Source organism: Mustelus asterias, unplaced genomic scaffold (genome assembly GCF_964213995.1).
Source record: "Mustelus asterias unplaced genomic scaffold, sMusAst1.hap1.1 HAP1_SCAFFOLD_35, whole genome shotgun sequence".
NCBI lineage: Eukaryota > Metazoa > Chordata > Chondrichthyes > Carcharhiniformes > Triakidae > Mustelus > Mustelus asterias.
Genome location: NW_027590117.1, coordinates 1177784 through 1201097, shown reverse-complemented (window position 1 = coordinate 1201097; position 23314 = coordinate 1177784). Strand labels below are relative to the sequence as shown.

Below are 23314 nucleotides of genomic sequence, written 5' to 3'. Positions count from 1 at the left end.
TGTGGTCCATGTTGGTACCAACAACATAGGCAAGTCTAGGAAAGAGGACCTGTTTAGAGATTATAAAGAGCTAGGATTCAAATTAAAAAACAGGTCCTCAAGGGTCATAATCTCCGGATTACTGCCCGAGCCACGTGCAAATTGGCATAGGGAGGCAAGAATAAGGGAAGTTAACACGTGGCTGAAAGAGTGGTGTGGGAAAGAGGGGTTCTTTTTCATGGGACACTGGCATCAGTTTTGGGGCAGGGGGGACCTATACCGTTGGGATGGTCTCCACCTGGACCGAGCTGGGATCAGTGTTCTGGCGAAGAGAGTAAATAGGGTGGTCAATAGGACTTTAAACTAGAGATTGGGGGGGAAGGGAAAGTCAGGGAACCAAGAGGTGAAGGAATCAGTGGGAAGTGTAGCTGCTTAGGATTACAAAAAATCACGAAAAGACAGCGCTCAGGAGAGGTTACGATAGTCCCCATCTCACAAAATATGACAGTGTCTGGAAAGGCTCAGTAAACCAAGGTCCACCACACTACGAAAACAAAAAGGGACGGTCAATAGGGAATTAAAGGTGCTATATTTAAATGCCCGCAGTGTCCGGAACAAGGTAGATGAGCTTGTGGCCCAGATTGTGACTGGCAGGTATGATGTGGTAGGCATCACAGAGACGTGGTTGCAGGGGGTTCAGGACTGGCAGTTAAACATCCAGGGATTCACAACCTATCGAAAAGACAGAGAGGTGGGTAGAGGGGGCGGGGTTGCCTTGTTAATTAGAAATGAAATTAAATCAATAGCACTAAACGACGTAGGGTCAGACGATGTGGAGTCTGTGTGGGTAGAGTTGAGGAACCACAAAGGCAAAAAAACCATAATGGGAATTATGTACAGGCCTCCTGACAGTGGTCAGGACCAGGGGCACAAAATGCACCACGAAATAGAAAGGGCATGTCAGAAAGGCAAGGTCACAGTGATCATGGGGGATTTCAATATGCAGGTGGACTGGGTAAATAATGTTGCCAGTGGATCCAAAGAAATGGAATTCATTGAATGTTTACAGGATGGCTTTTTGGAACAGCTTGTGATGGAGCCCACGAGGGAACAGGCTATTCTGGACTTAGTGTTATGTAATGAGCCAGACGTGATAAAAGATCTTAAAGTAAGGGAACACTTAGGAAGCAGTGATCATAATATGGTAGAATTCAGTCTGCAATTTGAAAGAAGGAAGGCAGAATCAGATGTGAAGGTTCTACAGTTAAATAAAGGTAATTACAGGCGCATGAGGGAGGAACTGACAAAAATCGACTGGAAGCAGAGCCTAGTGGGAAAGACAGTAGAACAGCAATGGCAGGAGTTTCTGGGAGTAATTGAGGACACAGTGCAGAGGTTCATCCCAAACAAAAGAAAGGTTATCAGAGGGGCAGCCATGGCTGACAAAGGAAGTCAGGGAATGCATCAAGGCAAAAGAGAGAGCCTATAATGTGGCAAAGAGTAGTGGGAAGTCAGAAGATTGGGAAGGCTATAAAAACAAACAGAGGATAACAAAGAGAGAAATAAGGAAGGAGAGGATCAAATATGAAGGTAGGCTAGCCAGTAACATTAGGAATGATAGTAAAAGTTTCTTTAAATACATTAAAAACAAACGGGAGGCAAAAGTAGACATTGGGCCGCTCCAAAATGACGCTGGTAATCTAGTGATGGGAGACAAGGAAATAGCTGAGGAACTTAATAAGTACTTTGCGTCAGTCTTCACAGTAGAAGACATGAGTAATATCCCAACAATTCAGGAAAGTCAGGGGGCAGAGTTGAATATGGTTGCCATCACAAAGGAGAAAGTGCTAGAGAAACTAAAAGGTCTGAAAATTGATAAATCTCCGGGCCCAGATGGGCTACATCCTAGAGTTCTAAAGGAGATAGCTGAAGAAATAGTGGAGGCGTTAGTTATGATCTTTCAAAAGTCACTGGAGTCAGGGAAAGTCCCAGAGGATTGGAAAATCGCTGTTGTAACCCCACTGTTCAAGAAGGGAACAAGAAAAAAGATGGAAAATTATAGGCCAATTAGCCTAACCTCAGTTGTTGGCAAAATTCTAGAATCCATCGTTAAGGATGAGATTTCTAAATTCTTGGAAGTGCAGGGTCAGATTAGGACAAGTCAGCATGGATTTAGTAAGGGAAGGTCGTGCCTGACAAACCTGTTAGAGTTCTTTGAAGAGATAACAAATAGGTTAGACCAAGGAGAGCCAATGGATGTTATCTATCTTGACTTCCAAAAGGCCTTTGACAAGGTGCCTCACGGGAGACTGCTGAGTAAAATAAGGGCCCATGGTATTCGAGGCAAGGTACTAACATGGATTGACGATTGGCTGTCAGACAGAAGGCAGAGAGTTGGGATAAAACCGGTGACAAGTGGTGTCCCGCAAGGTTCAGTGTTGGGGCCACAGCTGTTCTCTTTATATATTAACGATCTAGATGACGGGACTAGGGGCATTCTGGCCAAGTTTGCCGATGATACAAAGATAGGTGGAGGGGCAGGTAGTATTGAGGAGTTGGGGAGGCTGCAGAAAGATTTAGACAGTTTAGGAGAGTGGTCCAAGAAGTGGCTGATGAAATTCAACGTGGGCAAGTGCGAGGTCTTGCACTTTGGAAAAAAGAATAGAGGCATGGACTATTTTCTAAACGGTGACAAAATTCATAATGCTAAAGTGCAAAGGGACTTTGGAGTCCTAGTCCAGGATTCTCTAAAGGTAAACTTGCAGGTTGAGTCCGTAATTAAGAAAACAAATGTAATGTTGTCATTTATCTCAAGAGGCTTGGAATACAAAAGCAGGGATGTACTTCTGAGGCTTTATAAAGCACTGGTTAGGCCCCATTTGGAGTACTGTGAGCAATTTTGGGCCCCACACCTCAGGAAGGACATACTGGCACTGGAGCGGGTCCAGCGGAGATTCACACGGATGATCCCAGGAATGGTAGGCCTGACATACGATGAACGTCTGAGGATCGTGGGATTATATTCATTGGAGTTTAGGAGGTTGAGGGGAGATCTGATAGAAACTTACAAGATAATGAACGGCTTAGATAGGATGGACGTAGGGAAGTTGTTTCCATTAGCAGGGGAGACTAGGACGCGAGGGCACAGCCTTAGAATAAAAGGGAGTCACTTTAGAACAGAGATGAGGAGAAATTTCTTCAGCCAGAGGGTGGTAGGTCTGTGGAATTCATTGCCACAGAGGGCTGTGGAGGCCGAGACGTTGAGCGTCTTCAAGACAGAAATTGATAAATTCTTGATTTCTCGAGGAATTAAGGGCTATGGGGAGAGAGCGGGTAAATGGAGTTGAAATCAACCATGATTGAATGGTGGAGTGGACTCGATGGGCCGAATGGCCTTACTTCCGCTCCTATGTCTTATGGTCTTATGGTCTTACTGCTCTCAAATTTACTCAGAATTAAACCCATCACTTTCTCCTGCTTCTACACACTAAAGTCACCCAAACAAAAACATACCTTCACAGAAACTGAGGGGCCGAATTCCAAAACCAACATCCAGCTTGATTCAAAATCGCTCTTAATTTGTCTATTTCAGGCCTCAGTTTTCTGAGCAACAGCTGCAATAATTCAGAGGTAAAATCATGTGGACGCTGGACATCTGAAACAAGGTGAAAATTCTGGAATACACAACAAGTCAGGCAGCATCTGTGGAGAGAGAAACAGAGTTCATGTTTCAGCTCACAGACAATCAGCCTGCAATAAACTACTTGCTGATATCTGCTCGTGACGGCCACAGTTCCCACATCAGGAGGTAATGGCGTAGTGGTATTGTCACTGGACTAGTGACCCAGAGGTCCAGTGCAATTCAATGGGACCTGATTATCACCTCAGCACAGTGTGCAATTTGAGCTCAATTAAAATCTGAAATTAAAGGTCTAATGATGGCCGTGTTGTAAAAACCCATTTGGTTCACTGATACCCCTATAGGAAAGGAACCCACCCACATTACCTGTTCTGGCCTCCCTGTGACTCCAGACCACAGTATGTTTTTGACTCTTTAATGCCCTCTGACATGGCCTAACAAGCCACTCAGTTCAAGGGAAATTAGTGCAATAAATGCTGGCCAAGCCAGTGATGAACACATCACATGATTGAAAACAATTCTCTGCGCCCCAGAAAGCGCTCTATCCAACACACTGACTTGCCCAGGCACTGAGAGTGGGCATGCTCCCCAGGGGCACCCGTGGGGCAATCGGTGCTGGAACTTTCCCCACTGCCATTTCTCTCCCGTTCCACCAAGCTGCCTGTGTCCTTTTGAAGTTTCCCACTTTCCTCCTCACAGCTGCCAATGCCTCCAAGTTTGGTGGCGTGTGGAAATGTTGAGCTTGTGTCCTGTACACCAAGGTGTGTGTCATTAATATATATCAGGAAGAGCAGGGCTCCTAACACCGAGCCCTGGGGAACTCCACTGGAAACCTTCCTCCAGTCTGAGAAACACAACCATTAACCACTGCTCTCTGTTTCCTCTCACTCACACTGTTCCATATGGGGCGGTGAGGATGGCCTCGCTGCACCATCCGCTTCATGGTGCCGCTCCCCCGGGTCCCTCGCCGCACGTCCGCCGGACCCGCGCGCCTCGGCTCCGACCTCTGACTCGGTATTACTGCGGCTGCGCGCGACACCGCTGAACTTCCGGGAACAGCACCGCGCATGCTCCGCGCAGACAGACGGTTTCCGAGGACGCGGCCGAACGGCAGCTGCGCCGTGCTGACCATTCTGAATGAGATAGACCATATGCACACGCGCGCTGTATCCTGGGTTAGTTATGATGTTGAAATGCCGGCGTTGGACTGGGGTAAATACAGTAAGAGTTCTAACAACACCAGGTTAAAGTCCAACAGGTTTATTTGGTAGCAAATGCCATTAGCTTTCGGAGCGCTGAAAGCTAATGGCATTTGCTGCCAAATAAACCTGTTGGACTCTAACCTGGTTTTAATTAAACTCTTCCTGGGTTAGTTACACAGGCCACCATTACATTGAATAAAACAGCACAAGGAATTAAATTTAAACCCATCAGCATTCCGAAAGAGATTTCCTCTCCCTTTAGTGCAATACTTCCTCTTATCTAAAGTACAGCCTCAAAATGTATTTCTATCCTTATTTGTCCAATCACATTTTGAATTTACTTTTCATTCTAAATGGCTTCGATTACAGGCATCATATTCAAGATCACAGCAACTTGCTGCCCAATGTAATGACAAATGTATTCCCTGACGGTTTTCTTTGTTCTTTTATATCATTCACAACGAACCCGTGCCATTGTTTCACAGAAATATTTTATTTCCATTTACTCTATTGAAACCGATCATGATTTCAATCACCTCTCTGAAAACTCCTCTCAACCTTAGTACTGACTTCAAATGGTATGAATGCAGGAAGTATGAATTTAATTTCGAAGATCTGTAATTACATAACAGGTGAGCTGCTGCAGAGACAAACAGTTAATAGCAAATATTTCAGATCAACATCTGCCCATCAGAACTGTTTGAAGTTAGAAATGTAATACATTACAGGCAAATGGAGAGGAGAGGGGCTCATGTGAAAAAGAACGAAATGGAATATCTGTGACATGCACACATGCATTAAATAATTAGAATTAGTTACACAGTGAAAGGGATAATCACCAGATACATAAAGTAAGAAAAATCTGAATGGAGGAGAGGTGCTCTGAACACCAGGAAAGACCCAGGACAGAATAATCCGTGTGAGAGTGAGATGCAGAATGAAAATGGCAGGTGACTAGAAACTCTTCTCAGAAATTCAATCATCATTGTGAACTGATTGGAAATGTTCCAAGTGTGGGACATGGGAGCGACACACTTGAGAACCCTGCCTGCCACAGAGCGGTGAGAAGATTGGTTGAGGAAAGGGAAGAAATACCAGAATTTCCTGAATGGAAGGCCGCATTACCTTTCCTCACAGTTCAGTGTCTACATGCAGGAGAATTAGCTTTTGCAACATTATATTTTTTCTAAAATTTCACTGCTAATGATGTGCTCTGCATTGGTAGATTGAGTGACTGCTTTGTGGAACATCTCCCATCAGTCCAGAAGCATGACTCAGATCCAATCCTGAACGAGAATCCTAAACCTAAATAACATAAACTAGGAAGTTATGAGAGGTGAGTTTGCTAAAATAGATTACGGATTAATAGATTCATAAAATGGCATAACCTTCGATAGGCAATGGCTAATATTTAAGGCATAGTTGTATGTAATGGAAGAGTTATACATTCCTTTTTGGCACGTAAACATAACTGGAAAGTGGCCCAATCATGGATAACAAAATAAATTAATAGTATTGGATCCAAAGAAGAATATGAGATTATAAAAGCGTGGAGCATCAGTCGGCCTTTTGTCACCTCGAGCCTGCACCGCCATTCAATAAGATCATGGCTGATCTTTTCATGAACACTTTACACAAATGATCAGTCGGTCCATTCTCCTTTGCCTGTGTCTCCTGACAGTCTCTTGCTGCTTTTATGTGTGTTCCATTCTTGGTATATTAAGCATGGAATTGTGCCGCCAGGCGGAGCTGCCGAGCACATTTTCTGACATTAAACAGCAATGCAACAGTGACATTTTGTCCTACGACAGCTCAGCAATAATAAGCAGGAAACTGTTAGCTTATAGCAGAGTGGCGCAGTGGAAGCGTGCTGGGCCCACAACCCAGAGGTCGATGGTCCGAAACCATTCTCTACTATTCACGTTTTCAGGAGCAGTTTGAAAGAAAAACATTTTGCAGTTCCCCACAAGTGTCTCTTCTATTTCATTGCAGGAAACAGTTATTTTCATCAACTCTCGCTTGCAATCAACCATTTGATCTGCAACAAGCTCACTGCTGCAAATGCGACAAACAGCTTTCACACTTTCCTCAGGGCAGTTCTGACAGTCATACCTTTAAATCACAGAATCCCTACAGTGCTGAAGGAGACCATTTGGCCCATTGAAACTGCACTGACTCTCCAACAGAGCATCCCATCCATGTCCTATAGCCAGAGCCCCACGCACCCACCCCGCTAATCTACCTAACCTTCACACAAAGGGCAATCTAGAATGACCAATCCACCCAACTTGCACATCTTTGGACTGTGGAAGGAAGCCGGAGTACCCGGTTTCCAGATGTAACTTGCCTGGGTGAATGCAGCTCCAACAACACTAGAAGTTTGACACTATCCAGTACAAAATATCTGACTTAATTCGTTTCCCAACCACAAAGAGTCACTCCCTCCACCAAAAGTTAAAGTTAAAGTGTATTTATTAGTCACAATAAGGCTTATGTTACCATTGACAGACAGGGTCAGCAGTGCACACCATCTACAAGATGCATTGCCAGAATTCACAAAGGTGTATTTGACAGAACCTTCCAAACCCACCATGACTATCGCCTAGAAGGAAAAGGAAAAGCAGATGCATCAGAACAACATCACCTGGAAATCTCCCTCCAAGCCACTCATCATCATGGCTTGGAAATATATCGCCGTTCCTTCAGTGTCAGTAGGTCAGAGTCCAGGAACTTCCCACTCCCCAACATCCCCCCCCCCCCCCGCCAAAGAAAAAACACACTGTGGGTGTACCTACATGACATTGGCAGCAGCAGTTGAACATTGCAGTTCAGCACTGCCTACCCCAGGGCAATTAAGTGTGGGCAATAAATCCTGGCTGAGCCAGTGATGCCCTCATCCCATGAATGGATAAAGAAAAAAAAAACAACTGATCAAAAAGGTTCCTCCTCACCTCTGCCTTAAAGGGTAGGTCACATTTTTCAAAACAAAACTCTGCCCTTCTGGTCACATTTTCAGTGTAATTCTGAGCACAATCAGGATTATTTAGTAAGTGTTGCCCCATTGCAGAATCACATTGTGCAGTAGCAAAAGAGAAAATGCTGGAGAATCTCAGCAGGTCTGGCAGCATCCGTAAGGAGAGAAAAGAGCTGACGTTTCAAGTCCAGATGACCCTTTGTCGAAGACCTTTGTCATCTTACAGATGCTGCCAGACCTGCTGAGATTTTCCAGAATTTTCTCTTTTGATTTCAGATTCCAGCATCCACAGTAATTTGCTTTTATTTGTGCAGTAGCGACCTGCCTGGTGATGTATATGGTAGGATTTGCCGTCATGATCCACCATATCCCCGTAGGTATGGGCTGCCCAAGACACACAATCAGTGTTGGAATCAATTCACATGTTTCAGTATCTGGTTCCATTCTGAATCTGAATTTGTCTGGTGTTGTTTCAGAGGGTGCCAGTTAGAAATATCTGGCAGACTCTTATAAAGTGTGTGAGTGTTGGATCATTCGAGACCTGTCAATGGCCTCGAGATCTGTGAGCATTTCATATAAGTGTGGCAAACATCAGTAATTTTAAATCCCCTGCTGCTGTTTGTGGAATATATGCTTTAATTCCTCTGGTACTGTTTGCAGAACATCAGCTTCATGCTGTTCCTGTCAGTGGAATTAATCATGTATGTAAATCTATGGTGCTGTTTAAAATTGTGTGTCTCATTTGGGATTTTTCACTCACGTCTCTCTCTATCTAATCTTCCATTTGTTTCCGTTACTCTGTGTGAGCCTTTGGTTGTTTCCAAATCCCTCAGTGATACAATTGGTGTGTGTGTGATTTATTTCATATCACTCAGACTCAGCTCCTGTGAGTGAGTGCAGTAAACAGCCTGTACTTTTCAGCTGTTGATGCTGAACATGTGATCAGAACTATTCTCTTATTTATCAGTCTTTGGTATTTAGTGTGAGTATGGGATTAATTAAATAACCTTCAATCTCTGGGACAAGTTATCGATTTGGATTAATTCCAAATAACTTTCCAACATAGAAATAGGCCACTGATGCAGTAGGTTTGAAGAAAATAATGTGAGTGAGTTTTGGCCCAGTAACAAATCTCTGTCACTGTGAACACAACTGTGAAAGGTAATGTATCCTTCAATCTGATACTGGATTGCTATGCAAGTTTCACTCAGGTTGTTCACATTGATATGATCTGTGACAGTCTGATTCGGAGTAAGAATTTTGACATGAGTGTAAAATGGAGCTCAGTCTGGAATTGGCACAATGTCTTCCATCTGGCTTAGTGTGAGTGAGGATTAGTTTATAATTTATGGTTCAGTTCATAGTCATCAAATTGATATTGTAACTTTTAGGTTCATAATTTAGGTGAGTTTTCAACTGGAACCTGAGTTTGTATCTCAGGTTATAATCGCTTTCAGAATACCTCAATCTGAGATTGTCCTTCAGATTTGTATCTCGTGTATTTGTGAGAACTCACCATGGCGACTAGTACTGCCACTTCCAAACCCCTGATGTGGGTGATATGACTGGTATTTAACTGGAATCTCAAAGTACATTATTAAGGTTAATTGTGTAACATTTAACCAAAAAAACATTTTACGGTTTTATCTGATACTTAATTTGGAGCTAAGGCTGCTCTATTGTGGGATTGACAGTGATGATCTGATAATGGTTTGGACTGGGATTTATGGATCACCCTGTGGGCGGTATTGAGTTTGATTTGATTTCTTATTGTGACAAGAAATAATTACTATGTTGTGAAAACTCTGGTTGCGTGCGCACTTCGCAGTGTACACAGAGGAGAAGGAAAGGGTGCAGAATGTAGTGTTAAAAATCCTTCTACCAGGAGTGGGGTTCGAACCCACGCGGACATATGTCCATTGGATCTTAAGTCCAACGCCTTAACCACTCGGCCATCCTGGTACGAAAACGAGACGTGATAGGGACACAGCATCTGCCATTCCTGCTGTTTGATTGCTGGATTGAAAATGTCCCTCTGCAATCATTTCTGTTCTCGGAGACTGTGGAATTGATGAGCTGTCTGTGTCCTCTTTTTAGGTCAAACCAAACCAAGTAAACAAACTCAGATTAAATCAGGACAAAGTAAAAGGGGCAGCTCCCCAAAAAGGAGGGGGGACAGCCCGAACAGAAATCAAAGTACAAAGGAAACTTAAAAACATCAAATTAAAATGTGATTATTTCTCTGAGCTCGGAGTATGCGTGAGAAGGTGCTGGCGACATTCTTCCCTGTAACTCGTGTGGAGGAAATATGTGGTTTCTTCAAATATTTATCTGTGGAAACAAAGTACATTTAACATCTCAAATACAGATTCCGTCAGTTTAATCTCTATTAATAATCATTGTGAGCGGTTTGTGAGGCTGCAGCCAGACTCTAGCTCTGATTGGTCACTCACATTTCAATCACATTCTTCACCAATCGGAGAGCAAGGGAGAAGAAATGGGAGATTTTGATTGGTTCACATTTTCAAATTGGGAAAAACCCGCCAATTTCAATGCAGGAAAAATATAAAATAACGGAACGCCGGAATGTTCAGGAAACTATTTCAATCTCACACTTTATAATCTGTTTATTGTATTTTCCCTCACAGAATCCTGGCGCTATTTTAGGAACAGTTTGAATTTCTCAATCTCTTATCTATAGCCCGCGGTAATCAGTCCCCGTTCAGCAATTTGAAACGGAGCAAATCTCAGCTCAGTGGAAAAGCAGAAACATAGAGATTACCAACCAACTCCTTCACACAGACTTCACAGGGACAGAGAGAAACGGCTGATTTCTGACCCTCTCCCCTGAAAGCTGTCGGGAATGTTACAATGGAAGGTGTGGAGAGAATTCCTGACTCAATCCCTGCCGGTGGAACAGGCAGCTTTGTGTCCGGAGAGTAGCGAGGGCAGGGGGGAGGCAGATCTTAAAGCGCTGCAATGGACTCAGGCGCAGCTTGTGCGCAGATCTCGCTGATTCCGTCCTCTGGGAAAACTGCGGAATAAACAGATCAGCCCGAGAATAACCTCTGAATTCCCGCCTTTATTCTGTTCCGGGAGCCGTGCCCGGATAACTCGAGTGAAAAAAAAATCTTATTCTGTAACTGAATATAGTTATTATTAAATGTAAATAATTACGTCCTGATATTGTGCTGGGCCTCATTGTCCGTCACAAATCCCAGACTGGGGTTTAAAATCTGCTCTCAGTTCAGTTTGATTGTTCCTTCAATCTGAGTGTGTGTGTGAGGGGCGGATATGAAGTCCCATTCACAGCATTCCGGAACGGGACAAATCTCTATCCTCCAGAAAGAGATTTCTCATTAACTCAATAAGGGAAAAGATTGCGCAGATTTTTCAGATTGTGGCTGGCTCTTAAAAGAGCCGTTGAGTTTGAGGTGCTTTTCAGCCATCAATCTTTGATGCTGTTTCTCACTCTGGGGCAATTGTGTACCTGCATTTAAATAATTACCTCAGACATGGTGCTGGAAATGATATTTCCAACATATGTAAAATGTTCTCCAATAAATAGCATAAATTTACATGCATTAAAACACCTGGGTCAATAATGTGCACAGGGCGAATTACGGATTGATAAAGCAAAGCGAGAAACAGCTCTACTGTGAATAGCAGTGCAGTGTCTCTGACGGTTAGACAACAGATCGCCCTTTTTCAGATAAAGTGAGTGGCTCTGAAAAGAGCCTTTGGGTTATCAGATTAAAGAATGGCCGCTTCACTTGCTCTTGGACGAGGCCGCAGAAGTTTTCTTGGGCAGCAACACGGCCTGGATATTAGGCAGCACCCCGCCCTGAGCGATGGTCACCCCTCCCAGCAGCTTGTTGAGCTCCTCGTCGTTGCGGACGGCCAGCTGCAGGTGTCTGGGGATGATGCGGGTCTTCTTGTTGTCCCGGGCCGCGTTCCCGGCCAACTCCAGTATTTCAGCGGTCAGATACTCGAGCACAGCAGCCAGATAGACCGGGGCACCGGCACCCACACGCTCAGCATAGTTGCCCTTTCTCAGGAGCCTGTGAACACGGCCCACCGGGAACTGCAGTCCAGCCCGGGAGGAGCGAGACTTGGCCTTGGCCCGAGCTTTCCCGCCGCTCTTTCCTCTTCCAGACATCTGCACAATCACTTTCACAAAGAATGCTGAAATCCACTCCCTTTCGCTTCTCTTATCGCTCCGGGAGGATGGAGGTGCGGACGTTGCTGATTGGTCACTTTGTTGCTGCCTCTCAGCATCTTGTTCATATGACCAATCAGAAATCTGCTTAACTCACCAATCCGGAGAGCCCACGGAGTGATAGCGGAAAATGACGGCGCCAAAATCTCAGATTCCAACCGATTTCATTTCAAACCGTAAAAGCCGCCAAAGCGGAAAAGAACAAGAGTTTCGGAAATTATTCTAATCGGTAATGGTGAATTCATTTTGAGGAATGTAAGAATCTCCCTTTCTCTCTTTCCCAGTCTAAAGTTAACCTGTATCTGGCAGTTTCTGATTTTCAGTCTGGGTTTATCTGAAAACAAGCCGAAAATAAATTGTTCAATTTTGGAAAGTACGCAGATATATTTCTCAAACAAGAAATGCGGTTAACACCAAATCCCATCAATAATTAACTATCTATCAACAACGTTTTTAAAACATCAGTCTGTTTTCACAATTTCACATTTTATCCCAAGTTGCAGATTTGCTTTTAGAATGCGGGATACATTCGGGGTTAATCTCTTTCTTTTTAAAACTCTCGAACCAGCCGCCAGAAAGTTTCATTGACATCGTTCTGCAAACCGACGGGCTGTTCTCAATCTTCGTCGAGACTGAGGGTTCCTGCACAACCGGGGCTTATCGGGAATAAACTGATCGATCATTGAGACCAAACTGGAAACTGAGGAGTTTGCACTTTTTCCCCCGATTCCGCGTGGTTTTCCTGCGGGCACTCCGCTTTCTTCACACAGCCCAAAGATATGCGGGTTGGGTGGATTGGCTATGCTAAATTGCCCCAGTGTGAGAGGGATTAACAGGGTAAATATGTAGGGTTACGAGGATGGGTGAGGGATTGTTGTAGTTGCAGACTCAATGGGCCGAATAGCCCCCTGTACTGCAGGGATTCGATGATTCTGACACATTTGGTCCATTCGCTCTCTCTCTCTAAAGCCTGGGAAAGGGACCGAATATCAACGCGTCTGAGATCTAAACCCAGAGAGGGTCAGGAACCAGTTAATTAATTTTAAATATTACTCAGACCCAATGATCCACCGGGCGGTTGACTTACATTACTCCGCGTCTATCATTGATAACCAGAAAAACAGCAATTATGATTGTTCGAGACGCTGCGTCGTAAAATAATAGGGGGTAGGGCCTGGGTGGGATTGTGGTCGGTGCAGACTCGATGGGCCGAATGGCCTCCTTCTGCACTGTAGGGTTTCTATGATTTCTATGATAATAAATGAAACTAAATGGATGATACAGCCTTTTCCCAGAGATTGTGGATGGCTCTTAAAAGAGCCGTTGTGTTTGGGATGTTTTTCAGTCCATGGGGGGTTTTACTTGGAGCTGGTGTACTTGGTCACCGCCTTTGTCCCTTCCGACACGGCGTGCTTGGCCAGTTCCCCGGGCAGCAGCAGGCGCACGGCGGTCTGGATCTCCCGGGAGCTGATGGTGCTGCGCTTGTTGTAATGGGCCAGGCGGGAAGCCTCACCCGCGATGCGCTCGAAAATATCGTTCACGAACGAGTTCATGATGCTCATGGCCTTGGAGGAGATGCCAGTGTCGGGGTGAACCTGCTTCATCACTTTGTAGATGTAGATGGAGTAACTCTCCTTCCTCGACTTTCGCCGCTTCTTGCCGCCCTTTGCTGGCAGCTTTTTTTGCGTTTTTTTGGCGCCCTTCTTGGAAACCGGCGCTTTCTTCTCATCCACCATTGTCACAGTTTACTTGAGACACAGAATCACTGAGTCGCGCTCGGAACTCCTCTTTTATAGACCAAATCAGAGGCCTATGCTAATGAAGCATGGCTGAACGCCCTGTTCCCCATTGGCTCAATCACAGTGATGTCAATTCGTGATGCTGTCTCTGATTGGTAAGTTTAGATACCCAAACACATGGGCCTCTTTTTGGGTCAAACTAAAGAAACAAACTTAAATTAAGTCAGGACAAAGTAAAAGGGGCAGCTCCCCAAAAGGAGGGGAAACAGCCCGAACAAAAATCAAAGTACAAAGGAAACTTAAAGACATCAAATTAAAATGTGATTATCAGGGTCGATAACGCACCCCAACCCCTGCGGTGCCCAACGGGCACGGCCAAACACATTGGTTGCTGCTCAAATCCACAAACTTGTCAATCCGTCCTTTCCCCTTGTCCGCCCCGATCCACCCAACCCCTTGACCCTCTCACTCCCTCTGCCGCACCAGCGCATTCTCTCTGCTGCTAATCCCACATCACTCTATCAGACTGTTGATACTGTTCATATATTTCCCCTTCCTCACCAGCACCAACTGCTCTGCTTTACTTCCGCCCATCACCGGGAGCTGGCAGTGCAGAATATCTGGGCTCAGACAGGGGTTCATGCGAGCTCTGCTGTGCGTGTTAAAGGGGAATAAGTTTGATGAGCAGCAGCCACAAGTCCCACATGTGACACTAACATTGTGGCTAAAACAGAACAGTGACTGAAAGAAGGAGTGGAATGAGAGTTGGACATTACTGGCTGCAAGGTGTTCAGGGACGATTAGTCAAACAATCCCGGAGGGTGATTTGCTGTTCAAAGCAACTATTAGAGTGCTGGGGGGATGACATTGAGGGATCAGAAACAGAATCTATTCGGTACCAGTTATGGAACAATGCGAGAGCGATTCCACAACAGGATACACACATTCTATTTCAAACTGCTTCTCTGTCAGCCATGTCCGAGTGGGTTTCATGCTGTGTCGATTAGTATCTGATATTTCTATGTTGCTTCTATCTCTGTCAGTCTATGGTCGGTGATGTCAAGATTTAATTCAGAAAATGCAATCTCTGATATATGTCCGTGTGTTTTATTTTCTATATAACATTTAGTATTTAAGAGAGTGTGGGATTTACAGTATGTTGGTTCCGGGATGTTATTCTGTATTTCATTTGGCACCTGTTGGTTTCTGAAATGGAAAATCTTGCGATTTTTTTCTAGCTGCGCTTCTCAGTTTTGGATTTGTTTGTGTTATTTCACTGCACACTTTAATTTCTGCCATGTGAGTAGGTTTTTAATCTATGCAAAACAGTCTTTGGTATAAGTGTGTTGGTATTTTCCCAAACATGCTGTTCTATTATTTGGAGTGTGTCTCTACCACTAATTCTCAAGGTCTCAGTTATGTGTGATGTTACAGTTCCCATTGAGGTTGATATTGCCCAGTGACCATCTGAAAGGGTCACATGACAAAGGTTCACAACTTGTACTGTAACAAATTAAAGTCAACACTAACCAACGAATCAACATTTGCCCCTTACCGTCATGGGATTGAATGATAAATACATGGGGTTCCGGGGAAAGGGCCTGGATGGGACTGTGGTCAGTGCAGGCTCGATGGGCCGAATGGCCTCCTTCTGTACTGTCGGGATTCTATGAAACGTCACTTAGCCACTAATGCACTAAATAGAGATGAGACACCATCCTGCCTATAGAACATAGAACATAGAACATTACAGCACAGAACAGGCCCTTCGGCCCACGATGTTGTGCCGAACTTCATCTGAAACCAAGATCAAGCTATCCCACTCCCTACCATCCTGGTGTGCTCCATGTGCCTATCCAATAACCGCTTAAATGTTCCTAAAGTGTCTGACTCCACTATCACTGCAGGCAGTCCATTCCACACCCCAACCACTCTCTGCGTGAAGAACCTACCTCTGATATCCTTCCTATATCTCCCACCACGAACCCTATAGTTATGCCCCCTTGTAATAGCTCCATCCACCCGAGGAAATAGTCTTTGAACGTTCACTCGATCTATCCCCTTCATCATTTTATAAACCTCTATTAAGTCTCCCCTCAATCTCCTCCGCTCCAGAGAGAACAGCCCCAGCTCCCTCAACCTTTCCTCATAAGACCGACACTCCAAACCAGGCAGCATCCTGGTAAATCTCCTCTGCACTCTTTCCAGCGCTTCCACATCCTTCTTATAGTGAGGTGACCAGAACTGCACGCAATATTCCAAATGCGGTCTCACCAAGGTCCTGTACAGTTGCAGCATAACCCCACGGCTCTTAAACTCCAGCCCCCTGTTCATAAAAGCTAACACACTATATGCCTTCTTCACAGCTCTATCCACTTGAGTGGCAACCTTTAGAGATCTGTGGATATGGACCCCAAGATCTCTCTGTTCCTCCACAGTCTTCAGAACCCTACCTTTGACCCTGTAATCCACATTTAAATTAGTCCTACCAAAATGAATCATGACTATTAACTTATGCATGTTCTTTATTCAACAGCTAGTACACTCTGCTAGCGAGGTGTGGATTGTTTATAAGTTCCTGAAACATAAATATGGATTTCAGTCTGTGCCAGTCATTTTCTGCTTTATTACAACGGGCTTTATTCTGTCCCTCTCTGTTTCTGGCCTGGAAGGAGTTCAGGTAGGTCCTGCTGTCAGTGTGTTGTAGGTCTGCGTGTCTTTATGCAGAATCTGTTAATTGTTGCAATGTGAGTATTATTTTTCCTGTCAGTGTGAGGAAGATGTGGGTTGTACTCTGTAGCTGCTGTATTTTATGAGTAGGTCATATCAAGTTGGCAGACAATGACAGGTAGGGTAAACAAGGATCACAATCTATATCAATCATTGGGATGCAGCGATTAAAGGCAATCGTTCCAACTTTGGAGAATGCACAAAAAAGGTGGAAGTGTGAGTTGTGAGGAAGAGGCAAAAACTCCTCAAGGGGATTTGAAGTGGCTAAAAGAGTGGGCAACAATTTTGCAGATGGAATGTAATGTGCAGAGTATTCCTTAAATGATGAGGGGCTTGAAAGTGTTGAAATGCAAAAGCACTTGACTGTTCCTATTCATGAGTCACAGAAAACTAATCTGCAGCTAGAACAAGCAATTAAGAAGGAAAAGCCTTTATTACAAGATGTTTTGAATATAGGGGTAAAGATGTTTTACTGTACAAAGAACAAAGAAAATTACAGCACAGGAACAGGCCATCAGACCTCCAAGCCTGCACCGACCATGCTGCCTGACATAACTAAAACCCCCTACGCTTCCGGGGACCATATCCCTCTACTCCCATCTCATTCATGTACTTGTCAAGACGACCCTTAAAAGGCACTACCGTATCTGCTTCCACTACCTCCCCCGGCAACGAGTTCCAGGCACCCACCACTCTCTGTGTAAGAAATCTGCCTCGTATATCTCTTTTAAAACTTGCCCATCGCACCATAAACCTAAGCCCCCTAGTAATTGACTCTTCCACCCTGGGAAAAAGCTTCTGACTATCCACTCTGTCCATGCCTCTCATAAACTTGTAGACTTCTATCAGGTCTCCCCTCAACCTCCGTCGCTCCAGTGAGAACAAACCAAGTTTCTCCAAACTCTCCTCATAGCTAATGCCCTCCAATCCAGGCAACATCCTGGTAAATCTTTTCTGTACCCTCTCCAAAGCCTCCACATTCTTCTGGTAGTGTGGCGACCAGAATTGAACACTATATTCGAAGTGCAGCCTCAGTAAGGTTCTATAAAGCATCAACATGACTTGCCAATTTTTAAACTCAGTACCACGGCCGATGAAGTCAAGCATGCTGTATGCCTTCTTGACTAGTTTCTCCACCTGCATTGCCGCTTTCAGTGACCTGTGTACCTGTACACCCAGATCCCTTTGCCTATCAATACTCCTAAGATTCTGCCATTTACTGTATATTTCCTATCTGTATTAGACCTTCCAAAATACATTACCTCACATTTGTCCGGATTAATCTCCATCTGTCATCTCTCCGTCCAAGTCTCCAACTGATCTATATCCTGCTGTATCCTCTGATGTTCCTCATCACTATCCGCAAATCCACCAACCTTTGTGTTGTCCGCAAACTTACTAATCAATCCAGTTACATTTTCCTCCAAATCATTTATATATATTACAAACAGCAAAGGTCCCAGCACTGATCCCTGAGGAACACGACTTGTCACAGCCCTCCATTCAGAAATGCAGAGTATTCCTTAATTATATAGAGTCTTGCTGAGACAGCAGCTGGACTATTGTGTGCAGTATTGTTCTCCTTACCTAAAGAAAGATATGATTGCCATAAAGAGAGTGGAATGAAGGTTTACGAAATGAATTCCTTGGTTGGAGGGATTGTTGTATGAGTAAAAACAAGAAACACCAGGTGTTTATTTTCTGGCATTTAAAAGAATGAGAGTTGCTGACATTCAAGCATACGACAATCTTACAGGGCTCAATAGGGTAGAAGCAGGAAGTCTGCTTTTCGTGGCTGGTGTGTTTGGAACCAAAGGATACAGACTCAGAATAAGGGGCAGCTCATTTAGGACTGAGTTGAGGTGGAATTATTTCCCTGAGTGGGTGATTCTTTGGAATTATCAGTCCAATGGGCTGTGGAGTCCTACTTGTTGATTAAGTTCATGAGTGAGATGGATAGATTTCTACATATTAGTAACATCAAGAGATATGGCGACAGAGCAGGGAAATGGTGCTGAAGTGGAAAATCAGCCATGACCTCATAGTGTGACAATATGGGCTCAAAGAGCTGAATGGCCTACTCTTCCTCACAATTCACATCTTTAATTATGTTTCAGCATGGTCATCATTTTGTGACTGTAATTAATGAGAAATGAGTACAAGGTTCTTTTTGTATCCTGTCACAATGTGACTGTGGCTTTAAATATAGAGCAGAGCATGTCCACAGCTACTGACTGACCCTTTATTTCCCCAAAGGCTTTCCACAATTGAAAAGCCACATGTCAGGTCACAGATGGAATACTCTCCACTCACTGGGTAAGTGCATCTCCAACAACATGAAAGAATCTCAAAAACAAAATAATATTTGGGGTTTCACTTGCACACCAGCTTCAGCATTTAATTCCTCAGCCACTGGTGCACAATGTGGACCATCCGTGAGATACACTGCAACAACTCAGTGAGGCTGAGTGTGGGACTCAATCTGCATCTCTCCATCTCTTATAAAGAATGAGATTAATTTTGTGCCTGTAAGTATTGGACACTGTATACAAAAGAAATTTTTATCATGTATTTGTCTCTGTTGTCAGTCTGCATGTGTGAGATTAGCTGAACATGATTTTGTGACTCAGGCACTATGTCAGTCTCCGATGTTGTATGTTAATATGGGGTTAATTCTGTTCCTCAGTTTGCCATGAAGTCAACATGAGTTTGATTTCAGTTTTGCAGTCTTCAGATTTTGAGTAAGAACATGAGTGTGTGATTCATACTGTTTGTATCCATCCCTGGAACAGCAGCTCAAAGTTATTTTCCTTCTGCATCTCTGTTCCTGTGGTGCTACAGGATTCATTCTGTCAATGTTACTTGCTGATATAGTGTGAGTGTGGAGTTCATTTTGTTTCACTTTTCCTCTGATGAACGTTTGGGTGTAAGAATCAATCTGTAGTTGTCATTCCCGAGTATGTTATGGAATTCCTTGTTCTTCCATCTGTCTCTTGGGAATTTGTGAATGTAGGACTAAATTTACATCTGTGATTCTCTCGTTATCTATGCGAGTGTAGGAATCAATCCTCATACAGTTGTTCCTTGTGATGTATTGAAATGTGGGATACTTTTTCACTTTAAATTTACATGCATTTCAGGTACTGTGTTAGAAACTATTTATTTAAAACATAATGCATTGATATTTGTTTGCCATTTGATTCAATTTATCATATGGATTTGGGTACATTTTACAGTCATGGGTTATATTCAGTAGCTGTTTTTAAATTGTGCAAATGGTATTCAATTTATACCTCTGTGAATGATAACATTTGGATACATAACCTGGTAATTAATTACTGCAGTTTGTAGTAACAGAATTGTCATTGCATCTTTCAGTTTGACTCATTGAGGGTTTTGGATTGGTTTACAAAATGTGTCAATGCCTATATTCTGAGGTCATTAATTGCAATTTTTTTTAGTATCACAACATTATTTTTTGTCTATTCTGGCTATGAATTCTTATTCAATTTGTGACCAACATGACACAATGTTTTATATCTGTGAGTGGTGTGTTTTGTTGAAATCCTGTGATTGATGTATCTACCTGTCAGCCAAATGTAATATTGAGGAGTTTGCACTTGATACAAAGCTCAACGCGAATGTGTGTTGGGAGAAAGATACAAAGCAGCTTCAGGAGGATTTGGACAGAAGTAATGAGAGGTTCAGAACATTGCAGATGGAATATCATGTGGAATGTGTGAGATTTTCCATTTTCGTAGAAGGAAAAGATGTTCAGAGTATTTCTTCAATGCTAAGAGATTAGAAAGTGTCGATGTACAAAGGGACATGGGCGTCCTCATTAATAAGTCACTGGAGGTAACAAGGAAATGAAGCAGGTAATTTGGAAGGTTAATGGTGCGTTGGTCTTTATTGCAAGAGGATCTGAGTACAGGAGGAGTAGTGAAGCCTTGGTTTAATTGTATAGCAGTGTTATTAGATTGCATCTAGAATACTGTGTGCAGTTTCGGTCCCCTCACCTTACGAAGAATATTATTGCCTCAGAGGGAGTGCAATGACCGTTCAGCAGATTTGTTCCAGGAATGGTGGGACTGTCTTATGAAGAAATCCTGGGGAAACAGGGCCTGTAGTTCACTGAAAACAACAAAGTATTTAAAAGGGTATACATGGTAGATGCAGGCGAGATGTTTCCCCTGGTTGGGAGTCTAGACACAATTTTAAAATAAGAGCAAATCCTCTTTGGACCGCGATCTGCATTTTTCTTTATTCAGCGTTGTGAACCTTTGGAATTCTGTAGCTCAGAGGGCTGTAGAAGTTCACACACAGAGTAAACATTCATGGACATTGACAGATTTCTAAATCTTAATGTCAGAAAGGGAAATTGGGGATAGAGAGGGGAAAGGGCATTGAAGGAGATGGTCAGCCATAATCAGATTGAATGGTGGTGCAGGCTCAATGGGCTGAATAGTCAACTCCTGATCCTATGTCCCACATTGGTGGGGAAGGAAATAAAAAAAAGCCTCTTTTCCTATTCAACTCTTGGATTGAAAAGTTGTCTCTTACCTTGCAAACAGTATGGGGCTGAATACTTTTCTTTGTGACAGTGAACCCAACGAGTTGGCAATATCTCTGTGCTATGTGAATGATACTGGAACTGCTTTGTGTTGGAATTGGCTTGATGAAATTGTGCTTGTGCGAAGGAATCATCTGAGACCAACAAATATCTGCCTGTAAAAAGAAAAATAACTAACTTAACTGAGGAACAGATGAAATAAAAGGTACAAAAGTTGTCGATATATCTTCACAAATAACAATTATTTAGGAACCTGCGTAAAAGGAAAACCATCAGCACAAACAATATTTGAGATCACTTCAGTAATACACCAAACTGCTTTTGCTCACTGGGTGTTTGCGGCGAGTTTAAAACAATTTTGTGACATTCAGAAACAGCCCAATCCATGCACTACTGATTGAGTTGAGCTGTGCGAAGCAGCAGTAACTTTTGCACGGGTCAGATATCTATTTCCTGCTCCCACTTTGAACAAATATCGAAAAATAAACAAGCAGCCACTTTGTAAACCCTCTCCTTCCAACTGCAAACCTGCTGCCTACAGTAGATCTTTTTTGTACAGCTGCTCTCCTGGTTATTGTGCAGTTACATTTCCGCTCTTCGTTGTACAATAATAATAACAAACATTGGGAGATGGGAACTAAATGAGGCACCTTCCCGGCGGTTTGGGAGTGAAAACAGCAACAATGTTGAATAATGAGTTCTTGCCATTGTGTCCCTCTGGCCTTGTTCAGAACCTGTCTATGAATTGCCTCCCCCGTTAAGAACGTGGCTTTGATATTGCCTCCCCCTTCTCTCCACCTCCCACAATTCTCTCCACCCCCCACTTCTGTCCATTCCCCCACTTCCAATGGCTGGACTTGCAGATAGTGAGGAACATTGTCAGAGGCTACAGAAGAATATAGATAGGCTGGAAATTTGGGCAAAGAAATGGCAGATGGAGTTCAATCCAGATGAATGCGAAGTGTTGCATTTTGGTAGAACTAACGTAGGGGGGAGCTATACGATAAATGGCAGAACAATAAAGGGTGTAGATACGCAGAGGGACCTGGGTGTGCAAGTCCACAGATCCTTGAAGGTGACGTCACAGGTGGAGAAGGTGGTGAATAAGGCCTATGGCATGCTTGCCTTTATAGGACGGGGCATAGAGTATAAAAGTTGGGGTCTGATGTTGCAGTTGTATAGAACGTTGGTTCGGCCGCATTTGCAATACTGTGCCCAGTTCTGGTCGCCACACTACCAGAAGGACGTGGAGGCTTTAGAGAGAGTGCAGAGGAGGTTTACCAGGACGTTGCCTGGTATGGAAGGGCTTAGTTATGAGGAGAAATTGGGTAAACTGGGGTTGTTCTCACTGGAAAGACGGAGGATGAGGGGTGGCCTAATAGAGGTGTATAAAATTATGAAAAGCATAGATAGGGTGAACGGTGGGAAGCTTTTTCCCAAATCGGTGGTGACGTTCACGAGGGGTCATAGGTTCAAAGTGAGGGGGGGTTGGGGAGGTTTAACACGGATATCAGAAGGACGTATTTTACACAGAGGGTGGTGGGGGCCTGGAATGCGCTGCCGGGCAAGGTGGTGGAGGCAGACACACTGGGAACGTTTAAGACTTATCTAAATAGCCACATGAACGGAGTGGGAATGGAGGGATGCAAAAGAATGGTCCAGTTGGGACCAGGGAGCGGCGCGGGCTTGGAGGGCCAAAGGGCCTGTTCCTGTGCTGTATTGTTCTTTGTTCTCGCCCACCGCACCCCCCCCCCCCCTTCTCTCCGGGTCAAAGGTTTGACAAACGGTCATCTGGACTCGAAACATCAGTTCGTTTCTCTCTTTACAGATGCTGCCAGACCTGCTGAGATTTTCCGCATATTTTCTTTTGGTACCAAAGGCTGACAGATACAGAATGAACTCCACACACCCATTCAGCACCAGAGACTGACGGATACAGATTGAGATCCGTGCACCCTTACAGCAGCAGATGTTAACAGGTACAGAGTTAAACTCACATTCCCACACAGTACCAGGCACTGACAGTGGATGAGAAGTTCACACTCAGACAAAGAAGCCCAGACTGAATCAATTTCACACTGACGTACAGTGTTAGAGAATGACAGTGACAGGGTGAATCTCTTTTACATACAGTTCCAGAAAGTGACAAGTACAGAATAAGTTCAGCATGGTGTATGTGACACATGCACAGTTAATTCAGCACTGCCTTATATTCCCAGGGAGAGAATCAATACACTCACTCACATGCCTCACTATCG

At 43.9% G+C, this 23314-nt stretch overlaps 1 protein-coding gene, 1 non-coding gene and 1 pseudogene across 2 annotated transcripts in view; all 3 read right to left on the bottom strand.

Annotated features, from left to right (window-relative positions):
• Window positions 1–9674: 9674 nt before the first annotated feature.
• Window positions 9675–9757, bottom strand: trnal-uaa (transfer RNA leucine (anticodon UAA)). The gene has a single exon. It is a non-coding gene; the product is annotated as a tRNA-Leu (tRNA).
• Window positions 9758–11564: 1807 nt separating this feature from the next.
• Window positions 11565–23314, bottom strand: part of LOC144482317 (uncharacterized) — a 474174-nt gene continuing 462424 nt past the window's right edge. The window contains exon 4 of the mRNA XM_078201490.1: window positions 11565–11954. Within this exon, the coding sequence (XP_078057616.1) occupies window positions 11565–11954 (390 nt within the window). The remainder of the gene's footprint in view (window positions 11955–23314) is intronic.
• On the bottom strand, window positions 13373–14395 carry LOC144482207 (histone H2B 1.2-like; annotated as a pseudogene).